At 39.7% G+C, this 18,734-nt stretch overlaps 1 protein-coding gene across 5 annotated transcripts; it reads left to right on the top strand.

Moving 5' to 3' along the window:
- The first annotated feature begins 1,195 nt into the window (after window positions 1–1,195).
- tfap2a (transcription factor AP-2 alpha) lies at window positions 1,196–11,216 on the top strand. Of its 5 annotated transcripts, none has more exons than XM_086066357.1 (8): window positions 1,196–1,350; window positions 3,169–3,195; window positions 3,419–3,838; window positions 4,545–4,596; window positions 5,721–5,943; window positions 7,189–7,307; window positions 8,478–8,619; window positions 9,700–11,216. In XM_086066357.1, the coding sequence occupies exons 1-8, from the start codon at window positions 1,300–1,302 to the stop codon at window positions 9,983–9,985; spliced, it is 1,320 nt and encodes a 439-aa protein (XP_085922483.1). In that variant the 5' UTR covers window positions 1,196–1,299; the 3' UTR covers window positions 9,986–11,216. The 5 variants fall into 5 exon arrangements, with proteins under 5 accessions (XP_085922483.1, XP_085922480.1, XP_085922482.1 ...); XM_086066356.1 differs by lacking the exon at window positions 1,196–1,350 and adding an exon at window positions 1,976–2,371; XM_086066354.1 differs by lacking the exon at window positions 3,169–3,195 and having other exon boundaries at window positions 1,197–1,350.
- The last annotated feature ends 7,518 nt before the right edge of the window (window positions 11,217–18,734 follow it).

Raw genomic sequence — 18,734 nt, 5'->3', positions numbered from 1 at the left:
CCGGAGGCTCCATGAGATAACACGACTCGGGCGGTTCGACCAAAACAAAGCAGCGAAAGAAGAAGACGAAGAAGAAGAAGGCGAAGCATGTCAATTATGGGCAAAATGGGGGAATGGCAGGTATGTGCTTCTTCTGCTTGAAGACAAAGCTACGCTCGTTAGAATGGGCAAAAAGTGTCACAAGTGTCGACTTGTTAGATACATCTCTACGATTGTGACTGTCAAATGTTGTTTATGGGCTTCAAATGTTATTGATATATATTTTGCAACTGTTTGAGCTTGACTTTAAGTGTGGCTAACGTGTGTGTTTTGACCAAAAGATTTATATTGGGACCCATATTAGTCAATATTTAATTCTGCTTGCACATAATGGTATTTTACAATTCCAGTTTTTAGAAGGCAAATTACTTAATTTTGATGGTGTAACTTTCAAATCTGAAAAATACACTCACATGCTGTCATTGTCAGCCAGTTTCGTTGCGCCCCGTCTCATTAATAACAACTAAAAGATAGTGGGGCAGGGGGGTCTCGTCCACCCAAAAAATGTTAATCCAAATTTAAAACAGAGGGGCCAACGCCTTGCAGAGAGAGATTGGCGACCTGTCTGCCTACGGCCCTATGAGGTGAGGGCGCATGGGGGCCGGCGACAGGGCCGAGCCAGGCTGCCTTTAGCCTCTCATTCACATGAAACGAGAGCATGTTGTTGTGTTAATTATTGACACCCACCCTCCCCAAAAAATAACCGTCACAGGTAGTCAATGGACCTGTAGAGCCGCCTGGAATGCTTCACTCTTTTTACCATAACAGTGCAAGAATAGCCTCACAAGGTCTGCGCTCTCAATTAGATTAAAATAACAGTTTGAAAAAGAAAGGTTGACAACAAAATGGGGCGGAATTATATTTGCATAGACATGCTGCTTTGACAACTTTATTTTTTATTGAAACCCCCCATCCTTGCTACAATGCCCCCCTTAAATTTTGTTTTAATCCCATGTGCATTTTTGTTTCTATACATGTGCAATGTCCATTTGTATCGTAAGCGTGCGCATGTGTATGCGTGAATCAAACGGCTGTTGATATGCTAATGAGGCCCTGTGCCAGTCGTTATTCCAGACTCCAACTCCAGCCCTCCACTTTCACCATTAGAGGGAGACCTCAGAGCGCAAGACGAGCCAAGGCAAAAGCAGGCGAGCTCGCGCGAGCTTGACTAAAAAGTAGTTTTGGAGCGAAGCGGGGAGCACACTTGACTGAGTGCAAAAACTGGGAGACACCTTGACTCAATAGTCACCTCAGCATCCCATGAAAATGCTCTGGAAATTAACTGATAACATTAAATATGAAGATTGCGAGGTAAGGGGTTCCTCTTTTATTTAATTTGGATTGATTTGTATACATGTAAAACTAACACCACAGAAGTGTTAATAGATTTTAGGGAACTTGTAATGCTATTGAATTGTGTCATTTTTTTGCCTAGTGAAAACAATAGACTGTGTAAATCAACAATACTACTAGACTATAATAATAATAATAAAATAATAATGATGATAATAATTGTATTATCATTGTACAATAACAAAAATACATTGTGTACGATATTTATAACTCCCATTTATATTGCTATATTTTTAAACAACAATTTTTTTAAATACTGCCTCACATTTAACTTTATTAAAAGTGTATTTTGGAATATTGCAATTTCAAAATATACCCCCAATTTTAAATGACAGCTGATAAAAATAGAATGTCAGTGCACCGACCACTGGATCGAATTGGAAGAAATATTTGGACTTCTGGTGAAATTGTGTTTCGTGAGATCACGCTGCTGCTGTTGCTGCTGGTGTGTGTGTAGCCTATATGACTGTATGTGATTAAGTGGCGGCTGCTGTTGTGGCCATAGACAAGTTAGGCAGTATTATCAGGGACTTGTTTGGGAGTGGAGAAGCCAGTTGGACGTGTTTTTAAAGCACGCTCGCCTTGACAGGACAGGTAGCGCGTCATGGGAAACGAATAATAATAATGATAATAATAATAATAATAATAAATAAAAAATAAGCTTTGCCTTCACGTTGTGGCTGTATAGTTGTATTGTTTTTCCTTTATGGCAACTATCGCAAAAAAACATGCGAGATTTGGCCATGTTAAAATGTGTCACGTGTCGGGAAAGGGGAGTTTAGTCTTGCGGAAAAAGTTGAGCCGGGCGAGCGAGCGAGTCGTCTCAGAAGACTTTATTGTAGATAAAACATTTTTTGGGGGGAGATCCTGGTGGATTTATTGGAATTCCATGGAAGATCCGTCAGAGTCTGAGGTGGAAAACAAAAGGTCTGGAGGCAGGAATGAGCTGGTCCGAGCTGCCATGTCGTCGTCTTCAAAGGTGCACTTTTCGTTCTTTCTTCTCGTCCACATTTTTATTTTTTACTTTGGCCTGGGACCTTTTTAAGTCCCCTCCCCTCGCTTCACTACCCACTCGTTCTGATTCGTCAGAGGAGAGTGAATGCCCCTCTTTTTGTCTCTCACACGTTCTCTCTCTCTCCACTCCCTCCTTGCCCCCTTCGCTCTCCCCCCCTCTCTCTCTCTGATTAGATATTCTGATTCCTCCTTTCAATGGACGTCATTTAAGCGCAGACTTTGTGCCCCTGACTTGCGTCCTCCGCTCCACGCACCCCTTCCGACTATTCTTTCTGGCTTCCCCCCACCCCTCCTTGATTTAAAAATAATATATATATTATTGAAGTGTTCCGACACTGCTGGTGCGCCATGCTCGGGTTCTGATAGGAGTCCAGGAGGGAGGAAGACGAAAAAGCGGCTAATATGAGCTCGATCGAGGGGACGGCAGCACCGTGCTAGCAGGGAAGAAAATAGAAGATCAACTTTTTTCTTTTTTTGGGGGGTCCAACCTGAAATCCATCGACATCCTTGCATACTTTTATTTTATTTTTATAAGATCCAAATGAAGGGCAATGGGGATGTAACTTATTTCTAATGGATTATCGCTCTCTTGCTGGGGCACATATCTGATCTGCGAGGCCATCGCGATCTTTTTTTTTCCTGGGGGGGATTGAAAAAAAATATTTTTATTTTTTATTTTTTATTTTTATCCGTAATTCCCTTTCTCTCGACTCAAAGACACGATTTTGGAGCTGTAATATCTTTTTGGGAACACATTTTAAGATGTTAGTGCACAGTTTTTCCGCTATGGTAAGTTGGCTTGTCAGATTTGACGAATTTAGTGCAAAAGTAATTATTTGGCATGAAGTGCGTGCGCAAAAATGTGTAACAATTTAGATAAATAATTGATGAAAGGTTTGCTTGAATTAATAATAAAGGTTCCACTCGTGCACTTAATTGCGTAAAGAGACAAAAGCGTGTGATTATAAATGCAAAATTTGTGGGGTATTCATTGTGCGCGTCTCTTCCCCAGGACCGCCACGACGGCACCAGCAACGGGACGGCGAGGCTACCTCAGCTGGGCGGCGTGGGTCAGAGTCCCTACACGAGCGCGCCGCCGCTCTCCCACACGCCCAACTCAGACTTCCAGCCCCCGTACTTCCCCCCACCCTACCAGCCCATCTACCCGCAGTCTCAGGACCCTTACTCGCACGTCAACGACCCGTACTCCCTCAACTCCTTGCACGCCCAGCCGCAACCGCAGCACCCGGGCTGGCCCGGCCAGAGGCAAGGGCAGGAGAGCGGCCTGCTGCACCAGCATCGCAGCTTGCCCCACCAGCTGTGTCGGGACTACCGCAGGGAGGTGCTCCTACCGTCGGGCCACGGCATTGACACAGGACTGTCGGACTCTATCTCAATCCATGGAATACCTCACTCTTTAGAAGATGTCCAGGTGAGCTTCATTTGTTCTATAAAAGTGCTAAATTGGTGTCGTAATTGCGCACTGAAAATTGCGACATCATCATTACATCAATAAATAATGAATGTGTATGTTTACTGCACGCTTATTCCATTTAAATCAAATTATAATTACTTCCACAAATTGTCTACATTTTTGATAATGGATTTTAACTATTTTTTATATATATAAAAATACAAATCTACGCTTAAATCGCTGTCAAATATGAAGATCATTGTCTTATAAAAATGCGCTAATGTTTTTATTTTTTATGAAAATGTTAATAATAAAATAAACCAATCCGACTAAAACGCGTGCTCGTAACCCTGATTCTCACGGAGAGGGGTCTTTAATCGAAAACAAACACCGAAAATCTTCTAATTAGTTCATAGGCCTTTAATAGGCTGCTGTCGTAATTACTATTCAATCTAGATTTGAAGTTGCTTTATGAGTCTGTGCGTGTGTGTGATGAGAGGGCGGAATTAGGTCAGGATTATGGGGCGACACAGCTTCGTTATTTAAGTCTGACATTGTCTTGCAGTATATTGTACTCCTTAAAAAAATACAATAGACGTATTTATTAAAATATTGCAAGGTGTGCGGTAATAATAAACGGGTATGATCCGTGTTTGTGTAATCGCGTTATATGTTTTACGCCTTTGTGCCTAAATGTGCTCCTTTTTGTGCATTTCTGTCACAGCCTGTTGAGGATCAAGGAATTCACATTCCCGACCAGACTGTAATTAAAAAAGGTAAGCAATTTCCTCCGAAATAGATCATGCGTGTTTCTGCAAGTTTACACACACACATGCACACACACACATACATACACCATTCTGCTTGAGAGAACTCAATGCCGTAATGCCTGACTGATCCTAATACGCGCTAGCCTATTTTTCATTACATGCTTTCCAAGTGCATCAAACTGGGCTGCACCTTTCCCCCTTCCTCCTCCTCTTCGTCTTTCTCGCTGATGGAATTTACTGTCAGCGTTTCACATCATGACTTGAGTGGGGCTGGTGGGCTTTGTGGGACCCGGCGCTGTATTAATGGCCAGCGGATTCGCTGATTGGTGGAAGGCCAATATAGCGGCAATCACGCTGCACGGTCCAAATGCTCAAAATGGAAGTCGGTGACGGTGGATGGAGCGCATGCATGCACTGTGGGCCTGCTGCGTGGAGGATGAGAGGAAAGGGGGAAAGAGGGGCGTGAAAACGCACTTTGGTATAATCGCATACGTTTTTAAATCGAGTTTAAAGCCAGTTTAGTTGGATTATGATGGTTCTTTATATTCTGTATGTGTGTGAGAGAGTCTTTTAAATGTTAATGCGTTCTATCAGGACAAATTGGAGCTCACCAGCAGCGTTTTCAAATTTCAGATATCACCCTATTTATGTTTATACTGTATTATTATTACTATTGTTTTCATTCCACGCTCTGTATCTGCAACGTGATAATTGGCCTCTTAAATGTGTAATCTCAAGAGTTCGTTTGACTCCCATTGTCTCTATTAGGCTCCCCTGAGCCATTAATGTCACAACTGATCCATCCAAAAGCGCGCTCGGGCCCTCTTTGTCTCTGGTTACGTCGAGCAGCACCCATTTATCAACCACCCGATTTCTCCTTTTTATTTATACATTTTAGGCTCGAAATCACACCCTTTACATTCGTCTATAAGAGCAAATGTGTTCGTAATTAGGCCGTGGTAAAAAAATAGGATTTTCTTTTGGCGCTGCTGTACTGAGAGTACACACATGTGCTGCTCTAACCTCCCATCTCATTTAGTTAAGGATTTGCATTGCATGAAATTCACTGAGCACAAACCTCCCACCTCTAACCTCCACCCCCCCTCGTGTCCCTCCCTCGGCCCTTCTAGGTCCGGTGTCTTTATCCAAGAACAACCTCTCCGGCATCCCCATCAACAAGGACGGCCTGTTCGGCGGGGTGGTCAACCCGAACGAGGTGTTCTGCTCGGTTCCGGGTCGCCTGTCCCTGCTCAGCTCCACGTCCAAGTACAAGGTGACGGTGGCCGAGGTGCAGAGACGGCTCTCGCCACCCGAGTGCCTCAACGCTTCACTGCTGGGCGGCGTGCTCAGGAGGTGAGAAGAAAAAAATGATAAATTTTTTCCCTCCCATACAGTACATATAGGCCATCTCTCGCTCTCTTTCTCTCGCGCTCTCTCCCCTGTACCAAGAATAATTAAAATCGACCAAGCATGACACCTTGCTGCCGCATTTAAAGCAGGAGGGGTGTGTGTTAAATTCCATATTAACTTCACCGTCTCTCTCCCCTTCTCTCAAATTAATGGAGGCTGTTTCAAGCCCGGCTCTATAGGCCCACTGAAGGCATTACACACGAAAACATTGGTCTCTGGTGAACTGTCTGCTGAAGTGCTGCAGCCTGTAATAGGGCTGCCTATTAACTAGGGCTTTATTTATTCATTTTTGCACAGTATTTGTCTTCCAGTGAGACACAAGGGCTTATTTTTGGGGGTTTATTGATGGCAGGTTTCCCAAAATTTGAAAGTGCAGTGCCATGACACATTTTCCATTTAATATTACAAAACAAGCATTAATCTAGAACAAGTGTGAATAAATGAAATGCTTGATGATCATTAACATATTTTGGACTTTACGTGATTCGCTAAAAATGGGTTTGGTACCCATTTCTGGCCAAATTGTAATGTTAAAATTTCAGGGTTAAATTTTTGGCAGTTGGCTTTAACTCCTGAAGTGTAATTTTAACATTTTTAGAATGAAATGGTGCCCAGAGAAGGTGTTATTTTACACTATTGATTACCTAGTTTTAGAGTAACACTGCAGAGATATAATTAAGCTCCGCCTTCGCACCTGTACTTCTCCAGTTGGAGAGAGACGAGTCAGCGCCATTTTCCTCCACTTATCACTATAGGAAACACCGCACATTCAAACAAAAGGAGTTTGGGCACATGAAGTCATTTTTACTCAAAGAAGAGACTGCAAAACAGTAATTTTCAACTCTGGCCATGGTAATTTAACACATCCATTATTTAATAACATTTCAGTGTTAATGAAAGCAGCTCGTTTTGAGTGTAAACAAATACAACACTAGATGGTGTAATATTTTAACACTAAACACAAACATAATGGAAAATCAACATACACGAGTTGTTTCACTCCATCTCAGTGTTAAAAAAAACACACACTTCGAAAAGCATTGTTTTAACCATATATTTAGTGTGGACCAGACACTTTTGAAGTGATACATTTAACTCTGTAGGTTTTTAATTAACACTGCCGATTAAAAATTCCACCACACTGAACGTGTGCCTCTTTTTTTTTTATAACTGCTATTATTGTTCCAGGGCCAAATCTAAGAATGGCGGGAGATCCTTGAGGGAGAAGCTGGATAAAATCGGCTTGAATCTACCTGCGGGCAGACGCAAGGCAGCCAACGTCACCTTGCTGACGTCACTAGTAGAAGGTGAGTCGAGCTGTGCTGCAAATCACGTTTTATAACGCGATGCCAGGTGCTGTGTTTTTTTTCCTCTGTAGCCTTCCCCTTTTTCCTCTCTCAGTGTTGGAAATCAGCATATGCGCTCATGCGTGTAATGTGGAGCGACTTTGCCTTGCAAGTAATAAAGCATGAAGGGTGTGTGTGTGCGCGCTGGTAATTCTAGTGGCTTTTCAGTGGCCTTTGCAACAGCCCCGCGCTTATAGGTCCGCGGCTGGCCTACTTTTACGCGCGGAGGGGGTGACTCGGTGTGTCGTGTTAATTATTGGGTGCTGCTTGTTTATTGGGTGCCGCTGAGCCGTTTCACCACGTGGACAAAAAGTCAATTGATTTATTGCTTCAAAACATTAATAACGTCTGGTTTGAATGGCACTTTTTTTGTGGCAGCTGTGTTGCATGTTCAAATATTCACCGCGTATCTGCGAAGCCTATTTGGGAATATGTTTATTGAGCAAATTGCACGGCTGCCGTGCAGATCTCATTATTCAGCGGTGTACTGCGAGTTTGTAAAAGGTGATGCTCCAGTGGTCCCTGCTAATCATTGTTACAGAAACTAATGCAATATTCATCGTTTCGTTTGTATTGTATATGAGAATAGAGAACAAAAATACTGTAATTTACTAAGTAAAATACTAAGGTTATACTTGACTACAGTTTTGCTAATTGGCGCATGTTTTTTTTAAAGGCTTTGGGGCATGAGGAAGTGCTGCGGGAAATTAAAAACAATGACTTAGCGTTTGATTGAATTAAAACGAGTTAAATATGTGAAGAGAACGTGAGATTTTAATGAATTTTGCTTACCTGTATGCTATGGGTTCTGGATTTTCATTGGTTAATCGATGACATGGGGCCTTGCGCGAGACTCCGTCTATATTTCAAGCCAGTTATAGTTCACCTCCACATTATGGCTTTCTCGCGGCATCTACAGGAAATAAGATAGTTGTCGTACATTGTGTGTTTTAAAATGATTTATTCGGCTGGGTTGTGTTTTGATCAAGCTGCTCTGGTGCTACTACTTTGGATTGAATTTGATCATATTAGCGTTTGAACTGCTGTAGGATTTGATGTCACCATATTTATTAATAGGCAAACGCATCCAAGTTCATGTTGTTTCTCTTCCCCTTGCATCTCTCCTGTCAGGCGAGGCGGTGCATCTTGCCAGGGATTTTGGTTACGTGTGTGAGACCGAGTTCCCAGCCAAGGCAGTAGCTGAATATGTAAACCGTCAGCACTCCGACCCAAACGAACAAGTCCAAAGAAAAAACATGCTACTGGCTACAAAGTAAGTTGCTTTAATGAGCGCTTGGCTTGACATGTATGATCTGTAGGAAACAGCTGCACACATTATGCATTTTATTTTAGTGGGCATAGTTTGACTAGTGGAAACATGTATAAGCTAGCCTATATAAAATGTATTACATTGAATTCCTCAAAATAAGCAGCACTGTGATAACAAAATAGTATGCCCACGTGAAAAAAATTAGCTGTTGCTTCACTTGAAATTAGATATTAGAGAAAAAAAACATGGCAAAAATAAACATACCATTTCCAGCCCATTTATGCAATTTGGGACACAATCACATGCATTTACAGGGCAATTCATTTGGCCCATATTGTTGTTGTTGTGATTTTAGGGTGCAAAGAGCATTGCAAAGCACAGTGAAATTAATCAATAACAATAAAAACTACATACAGTAATAGCAAAATGTAAAATTTCTAGGTCACGTGATGATGCATTTTCATTTTATGGAACAGACCGTTTTCAAATTGTGTTTTGAACAGCAAAACATAAAATATTTCAAATGGAGCATCCATAATTTATAGGTTATGTAGTAATTTTACTTGAAGGAAAACGATCTTAATGATAATGATAATACTACTACTACTAATAATAATAATAATAATAATAATAAAATTAATGATGATGATGATGATGATAATGATAATAATAATAATAAACAACAACAAATATTAATTTACTTACAATTAAATGTATTATCATAGTAACCTATCAGATATATTTTTCTAGTCGACAAGAATCGCACACAAATATATATTGAAAAGTTTAGTTTAAAAGGAGCAGAAATTAAATCAACATCAAAACAAGCATATCATATGATTGTTAGGCCACTTAATTGCTACGTCACGTGATCGTGTGGCGCATTAACCATTTGCATGCAGACATTTTTGTGTGTGTACCAAAAAAGAAACATACGAGAAAATAAATAAATAAATACATTAATGGAGCAGGTGCATACCACTTGACTGACAAGTCACGTGATCGTCACTTAGCCCAAAAAATACTGAAACGTGCGACCCGAATTAGCATACTAACAGGCCCTTTGCGGTGGTGTCTCCACAGGCAAGTGTGCAAGGAGTTCACGGACCTGTTGTCCCAGGACCGCTCGCCGTTGGGGAACTCTCGGCCGCAGCCCATCCTCGAACCAGGGATCCAGAGCTGTTTGACCCACTTCAGCCTCATCTCGCACGGTTTCGGCACGCCGGCCTTGTGCGCGGCCGTCACGGCCCTGCAGAACTATCTGACCGAAGCCATCAAAGCCATGGACAAAATGTACCTCAACAACAACCCCAACAGTCACTCAGACAACGGCACTAAAGGCGACAAAGACGAGAAGCACAGAAAGTGATACCCCCCACGTCCCCTCCTCCGTTTAGGGGCCAAATCCCCCCGCCCCCACCTCTTCTTGTCTGGGCTCTCCCACCCATCCAATATAAATATTATAAATACTATTGATAAAGTCGTGCCACTTGCTGATCATGCTTTCTTTTGTTTAATGACGCCCTTTTTTTTTTAATTCGCTGGGAAAACGACACAAGAATCTTCCAGCAGCTGTATTATTATTATTATTATTATTATTTTTATTGTTATAAAAAGAAAGAAAGAAAAGAACAGCTCCAGGTGTGGAAGAGCTGTTTGCTCAAAAAAGAAGATGTCTGATGTTTTCCCACCACCTTCTTCTTCTTTTTTTTCGTATAAGAGCTGCAAGCTGCAATGGACTGAAATCCAGCGACCCGTTTTGAATTTTGTGAGACAAAAAAAAAAGAAAAAAAAAAGAAGAAGCCCAAAGATGGACGAATTCTTCTATCAGTATTGTGAATAATAACTTGGAGAAATTCAACAGAGCTCCATGACATCACTTCAAACTGTCTTCTCCTCTGTCCAAGCGACCAACTTGAACTTTTTTTTTTTTGAATTTCAACACGATTCGCGGTTATATAAGGGAATCAGTGTTCATGTATGTATATATTTATTTATGTGTAATTTAATGGGAATTGTAAATATGGTGCGTCTGTTGAAACTTTTTTTTAATTTTATTATTTATCTGGTGCCTCCTGTTTTAGTGGGTTTTAATATTCGGTTAGTTCTTCATGTGATTTAATGGTTCTTAGAAAAAAAAACAGAAGTTTGGGGTCTTTTTTATTTTATTTCTCTGGGATATTTCAATTCAGCCTTCTTGTAGCATGTTGAGGCGACATTGAAGCAAGTGAACAAATTGAATAGAAATAAACTTCCACTTCTCTCTCTCTATATATCATCCTTATTCCGTTTATTTGCTCATTTCACACCCTGAGGAGAACGTGTTGTTTTTGTGTTTCTATTTTTTATACAAGATTTTATGTGTCGTGCCAATCAGAAATCACTTCCTGTTCTCTTTGAAGCGCCATAAAGCAATAATTTTTTTTTTTAAGTTCCAAACATTGGGGTCCACCTAATATCTTGATCTGTCCGATAATGTCCCAAAATTGGAGGCGATTTTAGCTGTTATTGTATAGACACGTGCTGGCAATAGTTCCCAATGCCTGTCAATGTATTATATTCCTTTGTTGCCCAGAAAAAAATAAATATTTGATACGCTTCATCTGTATTTTTATTTTTATTCACTGCTTCAAACGCCTGCTTGTTCTTTTTTTGTTGTTGCTATTTTGTGAACGGTAACAGTAATTGAGTTGAAGTCTCCCTTGACGACATCGCCTTTGCAATACGTTGCTGAACTCATAGTTTCCCCCCAAGTACAATAATAATAATACAAAAAGAGCCCTTCAGATTGGTATGCAGGCCAGCAATGAGCATATAGTGGTGTTTGAAGTGTGCAAAAGAGAGAGAGAGCAAGGGAACCCTCTGGGGTGGTATATACAGCCCTGCTGGTCTGCAGCATTGTTGGAAGACATGCATCAAATATTTGTTATGTTGTTTGCATCTTAGTCTAATCACTGCCGTCGTGTGATTCTTCTTGTTTTTTTGTGTGTGTTGCTGCTGCGTGTGGCCTTTAGGCTTGATTGGCTGTGCAAAGATGCATGCAAACCCGTTGCGTAATATCATTCGTCTTTATCATTCATTTTGGATTATTAAATATATGGCGTATTTTATTTTTCGATGGAGAGGATGATGAATAAGCTTTTTTTGTTGTTGAATGCATGTCCTTGGCGTGGTTGCACTAGAGCAGGTGAAGCATTGTTGTCAGTCATGGCTTGTATTTTTGTTGGCTCCTCTCCTCACTTTTGTGTGTGTGGGATCCTGGCCTGGGGCACAATAGAGCTCGCTCGCTCGCTCATAAAAGAGGAGAAGAGAGAGACTAGCCGGCTGCTCTTGCTTATGGTAAACAGTCACTTTAGAACCAACAACAACAACAGAAGCAAAAATCGTATTAAACGGGCGCTGTGTCATTAATATTGTTTTAATAAATGTATCAGCGGCCGAGTTGAATTGAACGTTTGGAGGGCGAGACGAACTCATTAGAAAGAGTGTCTGTGACAGTGCATTGCCTCCAACATCCCCCGCCACCCCCCCCCCTTCCCCCACCACCACACAGACAAGTGACAACTGAAGAGGATGGTAACGTTTGTGTTTTTAGCATTACATTTTATATCTTATCGTTGTCTCGCTCGCTTACACATGCAAGTTTAAATTCATATGAGTCACGTGCTAGCAAATGAGGATTTTAAATTAATTTGACTTAAACAGGTGCATGGCGGTTGAGAAACAAAAATAGTAGGCTAATATGCGTCCTTGAAATTAGGGCTGCATGATATTTGGAAAAACATGTGATATGGGTGTTGATAATTGCGATATCGATAATATTGTGATATTCTAAAATAATTGACATTTCTATTTTTCAATGAAATAATTTCAAATATTATTTTTTCATGCGACAAAATGGGCAGGCTCAATGCTGTCTTACCTAATTAATTGTATTAACCTACAAATTTTAATTTAAAGTTATTTAATGTTATTAATGTCCTTAGTAATATTGACCTATTGAATGGTGATTAAGTTTGTATCTGATTGATTGAATAAAAGTATGCAAATTAAATATGAAACTTATTCTTTGCAGTAGGCAAATGCATATTGCACGTGCCATTATCGCTAATGATGACATTTTTACTATACCGGTATATTGTAGTCCCTGTAATAAGCAAACGAGCACATTTATAAATAATAATAGTAATAATAACAAAAAAACCCACATCGTGATAAAAGCAAGGCTGCTGTGAGGTTTATCATGCCTCAAAGTAACCAAATAAATCTAAAAATGCAGTTTGCGAAAGACAATAAATAAAAACTAAACATTCAAAAAAGTTTACTAATAACAATTAAAATAGCCTAATCCCTAAGTAAATAATCAATCATGTGAGAAATACAATATCCAGTCCTGGCACAAAAGTATAAGCACATTTAATTCAGCCACCAGCCGGTAATATTTCACAAATGAGTCGTTCGGGTATGTGGGCTTTAAAAAAAAGAAGAGGGCTCTATCGACTGTTCCTTGAGCACACCACACTTCTGAGCATTGTCTGTGGTCACAATGTATTAGGATGCTGATGCAAAGCTTGCAAGTGGGTGTCTGCATGGCCTCATTAGCCTGCAGCGCCATCGCCGTTATGTACTGTGCACTGTACCGCTTGCAGGCCCTGCTTGCAACCATGTAGGCTAACTTTTGTTTTTTGTTTTTTTAAACTGCTATGACTGGAAGGACATCCAAGCCCTGGTAGTCCTGAGTGGTGCAAACATTATTTCAAAGCAAAAATACGTTTAAAAAAAAGGGGGGGGGGGGTGAAAAAGAAAAAAAGAAATCACTTAAATCACATAGCATCTAATTCATTAACTAATATTTATCGTATTGTAGTACATCTTATTCAGATTTTTTACACTGTGCATGAGGCACGTTCGAAGGAATGCCTCCGACTTGCCCTAAACGACATTTGATACGCTCATTGGTGCAATCGAATTAGGGGGGGACTTGAAAGTTTTGCAATGAAGCGCAAATGGCTAATTGTCTTCAACTCTGACATCAGCCGTCATTTGGGGGTCTTCGTGCCCATGGACAGAAACCCCCCACCTCTCCTCCACCGTGCCGGGGCCTGACCCCCTTCTGGGCCCTTGGCCGGGGCTCAGAAGCCAAGAGAGGTCAATGACTCCGCCAAATCGCCCTCGATTATTTGAGACATTAGCTAATCGATTAGAAAACATTAAGTGGCTTTGAATAAACAAAGCAAGTGACACTAAGGAAAATATGGAGTTATTTTTCTTCTTCTTCCTCTTCTTCTTCTTCTTATTTTTATTTATGTATTTATTATTATTATTATTATGCAAAACGATCGGCCTACATGCAAAGCAACGCTCAATACATTTTTGCAGTATTCTGCGCTTTCTTATTATTTCTCAAAATGTATCTGCAGACACTGTTGTTGTCCAAGGTCTGCCAATTTCACGGGTGTATGTATTCCTCAACTACACAAGACAAAAAAAGGCAGATTACAATTATGTTCTCTTAATGCCTTTTAATTTCTAGTTTGAGTACCTCTCTCTCTCTCTCTCTCTCTCTCTTCTCTCTCTCTCTCTCTCTCTCTCTCTCTCTCTCTCTCTCTCTCTCTCTCTCTCTCTCTCTCTCTCTCTCTCTCCCCTAGCATCCTCTGCAGTCAGCCGGGGGGGGGGGGGGGGGGGTGTCGCCCCGGGCCAAACATATGCTTCTTTCCATTGCACTAATCCAAATGCAGCGTGGAGGAATAATTGCTCAGTGGCCGTGGCTTCGCTGGGTCTTTGTCCTCACTGGCTCCCGTCAGCCAGGCACACTCCATCTCAATCACCCCCCCCACCCCCCACCCCCACCCCAAAATAAATAAATAAATATATATATGGTCAGTTAATGCAGAGCACTCCAAACGATTCAACATGTTCATATTTGGGAGTTTAAAAACAAAAACACACTTCTCATTAATATTGACAACGCTGCACTTTGGCGGCTTTGTTAGCAAACATTTGCATCTAAAGTCTGACACATAAAAGGAACTTGATATATTTTAAATATTACTAATACAAATAGGGCCTAATATTACCGCTTTTCTACTACTGATGTACACGTGCTTTTCTAAGCAATCAAGGGCACCATATTAATTAAAAAAATATTAAAAATAACAAAAATATTGTTTAACAGTAACAATAAAAATAATTTTACGTAGAGGCACTTTTCTAGGCAATCAAGGTCACCGGGAGAACCATTAAAAACATAAAAAGCAAAACAAGAAAAAGAACAACAGCATTGAAAAAAACACATTTCATCAATTGTTCTTATACAATGAACTACAATTAACTTTATATACACGATAGTAATAGTCATACTAATAATACTACTACTACTACTAATAATGATGATGATGATGATAATATCATCATCATCATCATCATAAATCTTACTGATTTATTGTCACTTTGTCAAGAACTCATGTTCATAACAGTACAAAACAAAATAAATACATTAATAAGTTAAAAAAAGTATTAAAAAGCATTAATATTTAACAATATTATACATTCACGAATTGTTGAAAGGTGTAACCGTTCGCTTCCTAGTTGAGTGTGCTAAAGTTGATTGATACCCCTCCCAACACCCCCCCCCCCCCCCACACACACCCACGCACACGCACACACCCACACCCACGCACACCCGCACGCGCGCGCGCACAAACGCGCGCGCGCACACCCACACACACCCACGCTTACACACACGCACATACGCACACACACACACACACACACACTCACACAGGAGGCTTTATTGTCCACGAATCAATGATGAAAAATCACTCTTAGCATTTGCGAGGACGTTCCATATTTCCACGTCTAAGAAATGACACAAGACAGAGAAGATTTGGGAGGTGTGTGTGCATGTGTGATGGGTGCATGAATGTCTGACTGAATTAATAGACATGATAATTTCACACTATTTCATAGTGAGCTATCTGTTCCATCACAGCAAAATAAAAGGGTCACCGCGCAGCTGTGGCAAAGCCCAAGCAGCTATTATGAAGTTTGATGATAGACCCCCGCCACCCTCCATCACCGCCACCTCCTCCTCCTTCTTTCCCTCCTGCCCTCCCTCTCTTCTTTCTCTTCTCCGTGGTACTTTGCTTCAGGCCAGCAATAGCTGCAGGCCACGCGGTGCCTCCCCATGATAAAGGACTTAGACTGACTCTCTCTCTCTCCCTCTCCCTCTCTCTCTCTCTCTCTCTCTCTCTCTCTCTCTCTCATCTCTCTCTCTCTCTCTCTCTCTCTCTCTCTCTCTCTCTCTCTCTCTCTCTCTCTCTTTCGCTCTCTCTCTTTCGCTCTCTCTCTGGTTCTCTCGCTCCCGAACCTAATCAACTTGGCCCTTTAACGATTGCTACCCACCATCTTCCTCTTCCTCTTCCTCCCCCACATCGTCCATGTGGATCACTGCACCTTTGCAATTTACAGTATTCCATTGATATCATTAAATCTAAACACGTGTAAAATCCCATTGTTATTATTATTATTATGCTGCATCCTTATTGTTTACTTCTTTCAAAGTGGTAAGGTGGTTTCTGAACTTATTTGTATTTTATTCTATTAATTTGATTACTATACAACATGAAAATAAATTATCTGTCATTGTTTTTCTTGTGTGGAAATTTGCTGTATCAAAGTGCCAGTAGGCTACTATAAGTGGTATCGGTCCTTGGCATTGGTATCGTTGACTATTTACTCAAGAAGACAGACCTCCAATTACTACGACCACATAGGTCTAATACTCAAGAGTTGAGTACTGGTATTGGTTTGAAAGAAAAGTGATATTGACCAGCCCTAATAATTTGGTTTTTGAATTCATTTGTTTTTTTAGTCTATTAATTTGATTACTAGACAACTACTCTTTTCTTAAGCAAGTTTGTAGTCGCTACTTTTGCTTTGATAATTTTTTAAGGCTGCAAAATAGGCACACAAAGTAAGAACATGCCACCATAAATAAAAAAAAAGCAAAAACATTAATTCAATAAAAAATAAATAAATAAATACATCAATCAATCAATCAATCAGCATTATACCACTATAGTAAAGTCAAATCTTTCCTTTCTTTTTTTTTTTTATAAAGGAAAATTAATATTAAAACAAATACAAATTGAAACTAATGATTTAATTCCTTTAAGAAAAAAAAAAGCTTTACAAGCTTGTAGATATTGGCAATACTTAATAATATGCTTTCATTTAAATGTGATTTATTTTAATAATAATAATAATAATAATAATAATAATAATAATAATAATAATAATAATAATAATAATGTTTGGTATGGTGTAATTTTAAGGTATAATACAGCATGCTATAATATTCTATCAATTTGGTAACATTTTGCTATTTTCTGTTGGTACAAAATAATTTTATAATACAATAGCACTGACTTTTGTGATAAAACACAAACACATCAAGGGGATGGAATTCATTGTAAAGCTTGCAAAAAAAAACCCAACAACAACTCAATGGAACTAGATAGTATAGAAATAATGCTCACCTTCGGTCCACTTTTGCTGACTAATCATATCGTCGAAAAAACGTCTGTTCATAAGTCGGCTCCTCACATAGCGGACATGATGACTTGAGGATAAACTGCTACATTATTTGCACAAAGAAGAGTTATTAGCTACAGTAGCTCGGCCTACGTGGCCTCTCGTAGCCTGGGAAGAGACACACTTGATCCCACCACAGGCTAAACGCCGCCAACAGGACTTGACACTGCAGAACAATTTCCCAATTACCTTTTGACATGCATATTGACACAAACGTGCAAAACTGTAATTTTCTCTCTGAATTATTTTTGCTTGGGGGTCTCACTTTCATGCCAGTGGACTGTCAGATATGCCCCCACCCCCTCTCTTTGGCTAACTATATCCCTCTCTCTCTGCCTATGAGATGATTCACAAAAAGTTGACAGCAAAACGGAAAATATTGTTTGTAAAATGGCAGTTAAATTCTTCTTCACTTATTAATTATCCAAAATGTAGCTGTAAAGAAGATGTATATACCTTAATGACTAATAGGATTGTTTGACCTTGGCTGAGGTCTGCACTGTATTGAATGTCCTATTTTTTCTTAGTAAAAAAAAAAGTCAATATCAAGTAGAATCTCCAATTTCTGGAATGTAGTTTACTTCCAAGTTAATTAATAACCTTTATCAACCGTTCAGATTATATTGTAAGAATTCCAATATTCTATAAAACAAGTATAAAGAAAAGTTATATTGGAACAAAATAAATTTAAATAAAGTAAAAGTAATCACTTTTTGGAGATAATTAAAATTTTAAATAACATTTTCACGTTAGCCATTAGCCAATACAGATTTTGTGCTTTAAAAAATACTGCTTGTATTACATCAAATTATGCAAGAATTTGTGTGGTAAATTTAATTTGGTGTATTTAACTCATTCACTCCCAGCCATTTTAATTGAAGCAACACCCTTCGCTTTACTGGAGTTTGACTGATTTTGCAAGGTCCACAGAATATTCTGTTCTATTGATAAAAAAAACATGGAACGTCTATTCTTTCATCAGGAAAAAAAGTACACTTGTATCTGTTTCCGTTTTACAGCAATTTGCATTAGAATATAGCTAAGTTTCATCATTATCCACACACCTGTTGAAAACACAGGGATAAAGAGCTTGTTGCGGCTGATCTCTTATACTCTGCTGCCACCTTTTGGAAGTTTTTTGTAATAGCTACCATTGCTTTAAGAATTTTCTTCATGTCAGAAGCTGTATCAAAACCTTCCGTGTTCTAACATAAAAAAAACATAAAAAAAAGTTTTGGGGAGTGCAGGACAAAGTATTAAAAAACTTATATGTTTTTGGGTTTGAATGAGTTAATTGATATATAATTAAAGTGTGTTGCTCATACTGTTTAGGGCTTTTTTTGTTGACAGTACATGTGCGCCATAGCACAAATGTTGGTGGATCCTGACTTTTATAGAAGCACAAGGACAATTTGGCAGACCGGTCTTGGATGGACGCAGAAGCTACGTCTGGTGGGGTGAAGATTTGGTGGTAAAAAGTTTAATTTAATTAAAATCTCACACTTGCTCAGACCAAGTTTAAC

This window comes from Leptonotus elevatus, chromosome 21 (assembly GCF_054856555.1).
Source record: "Leptonotus elevatus isolate MCC_2025b chromosome 21, RoL_Lele_1.0, whole genome shotgun sequence".
In the NCBI taxonomy this organism is placed as follows: domain Eukaryota; kingdom Metazoa; phylum Chordata; class Actinopteri; order Syngnathiformes; family Syngnathidae; genus Leptonotus; species Leptonotus elevatus.
The sequence above is the reverse complement of the archived record's forward strand: the minus strand, read 5'-3'. Positions and strand labels throughout refer to the sequence as shown.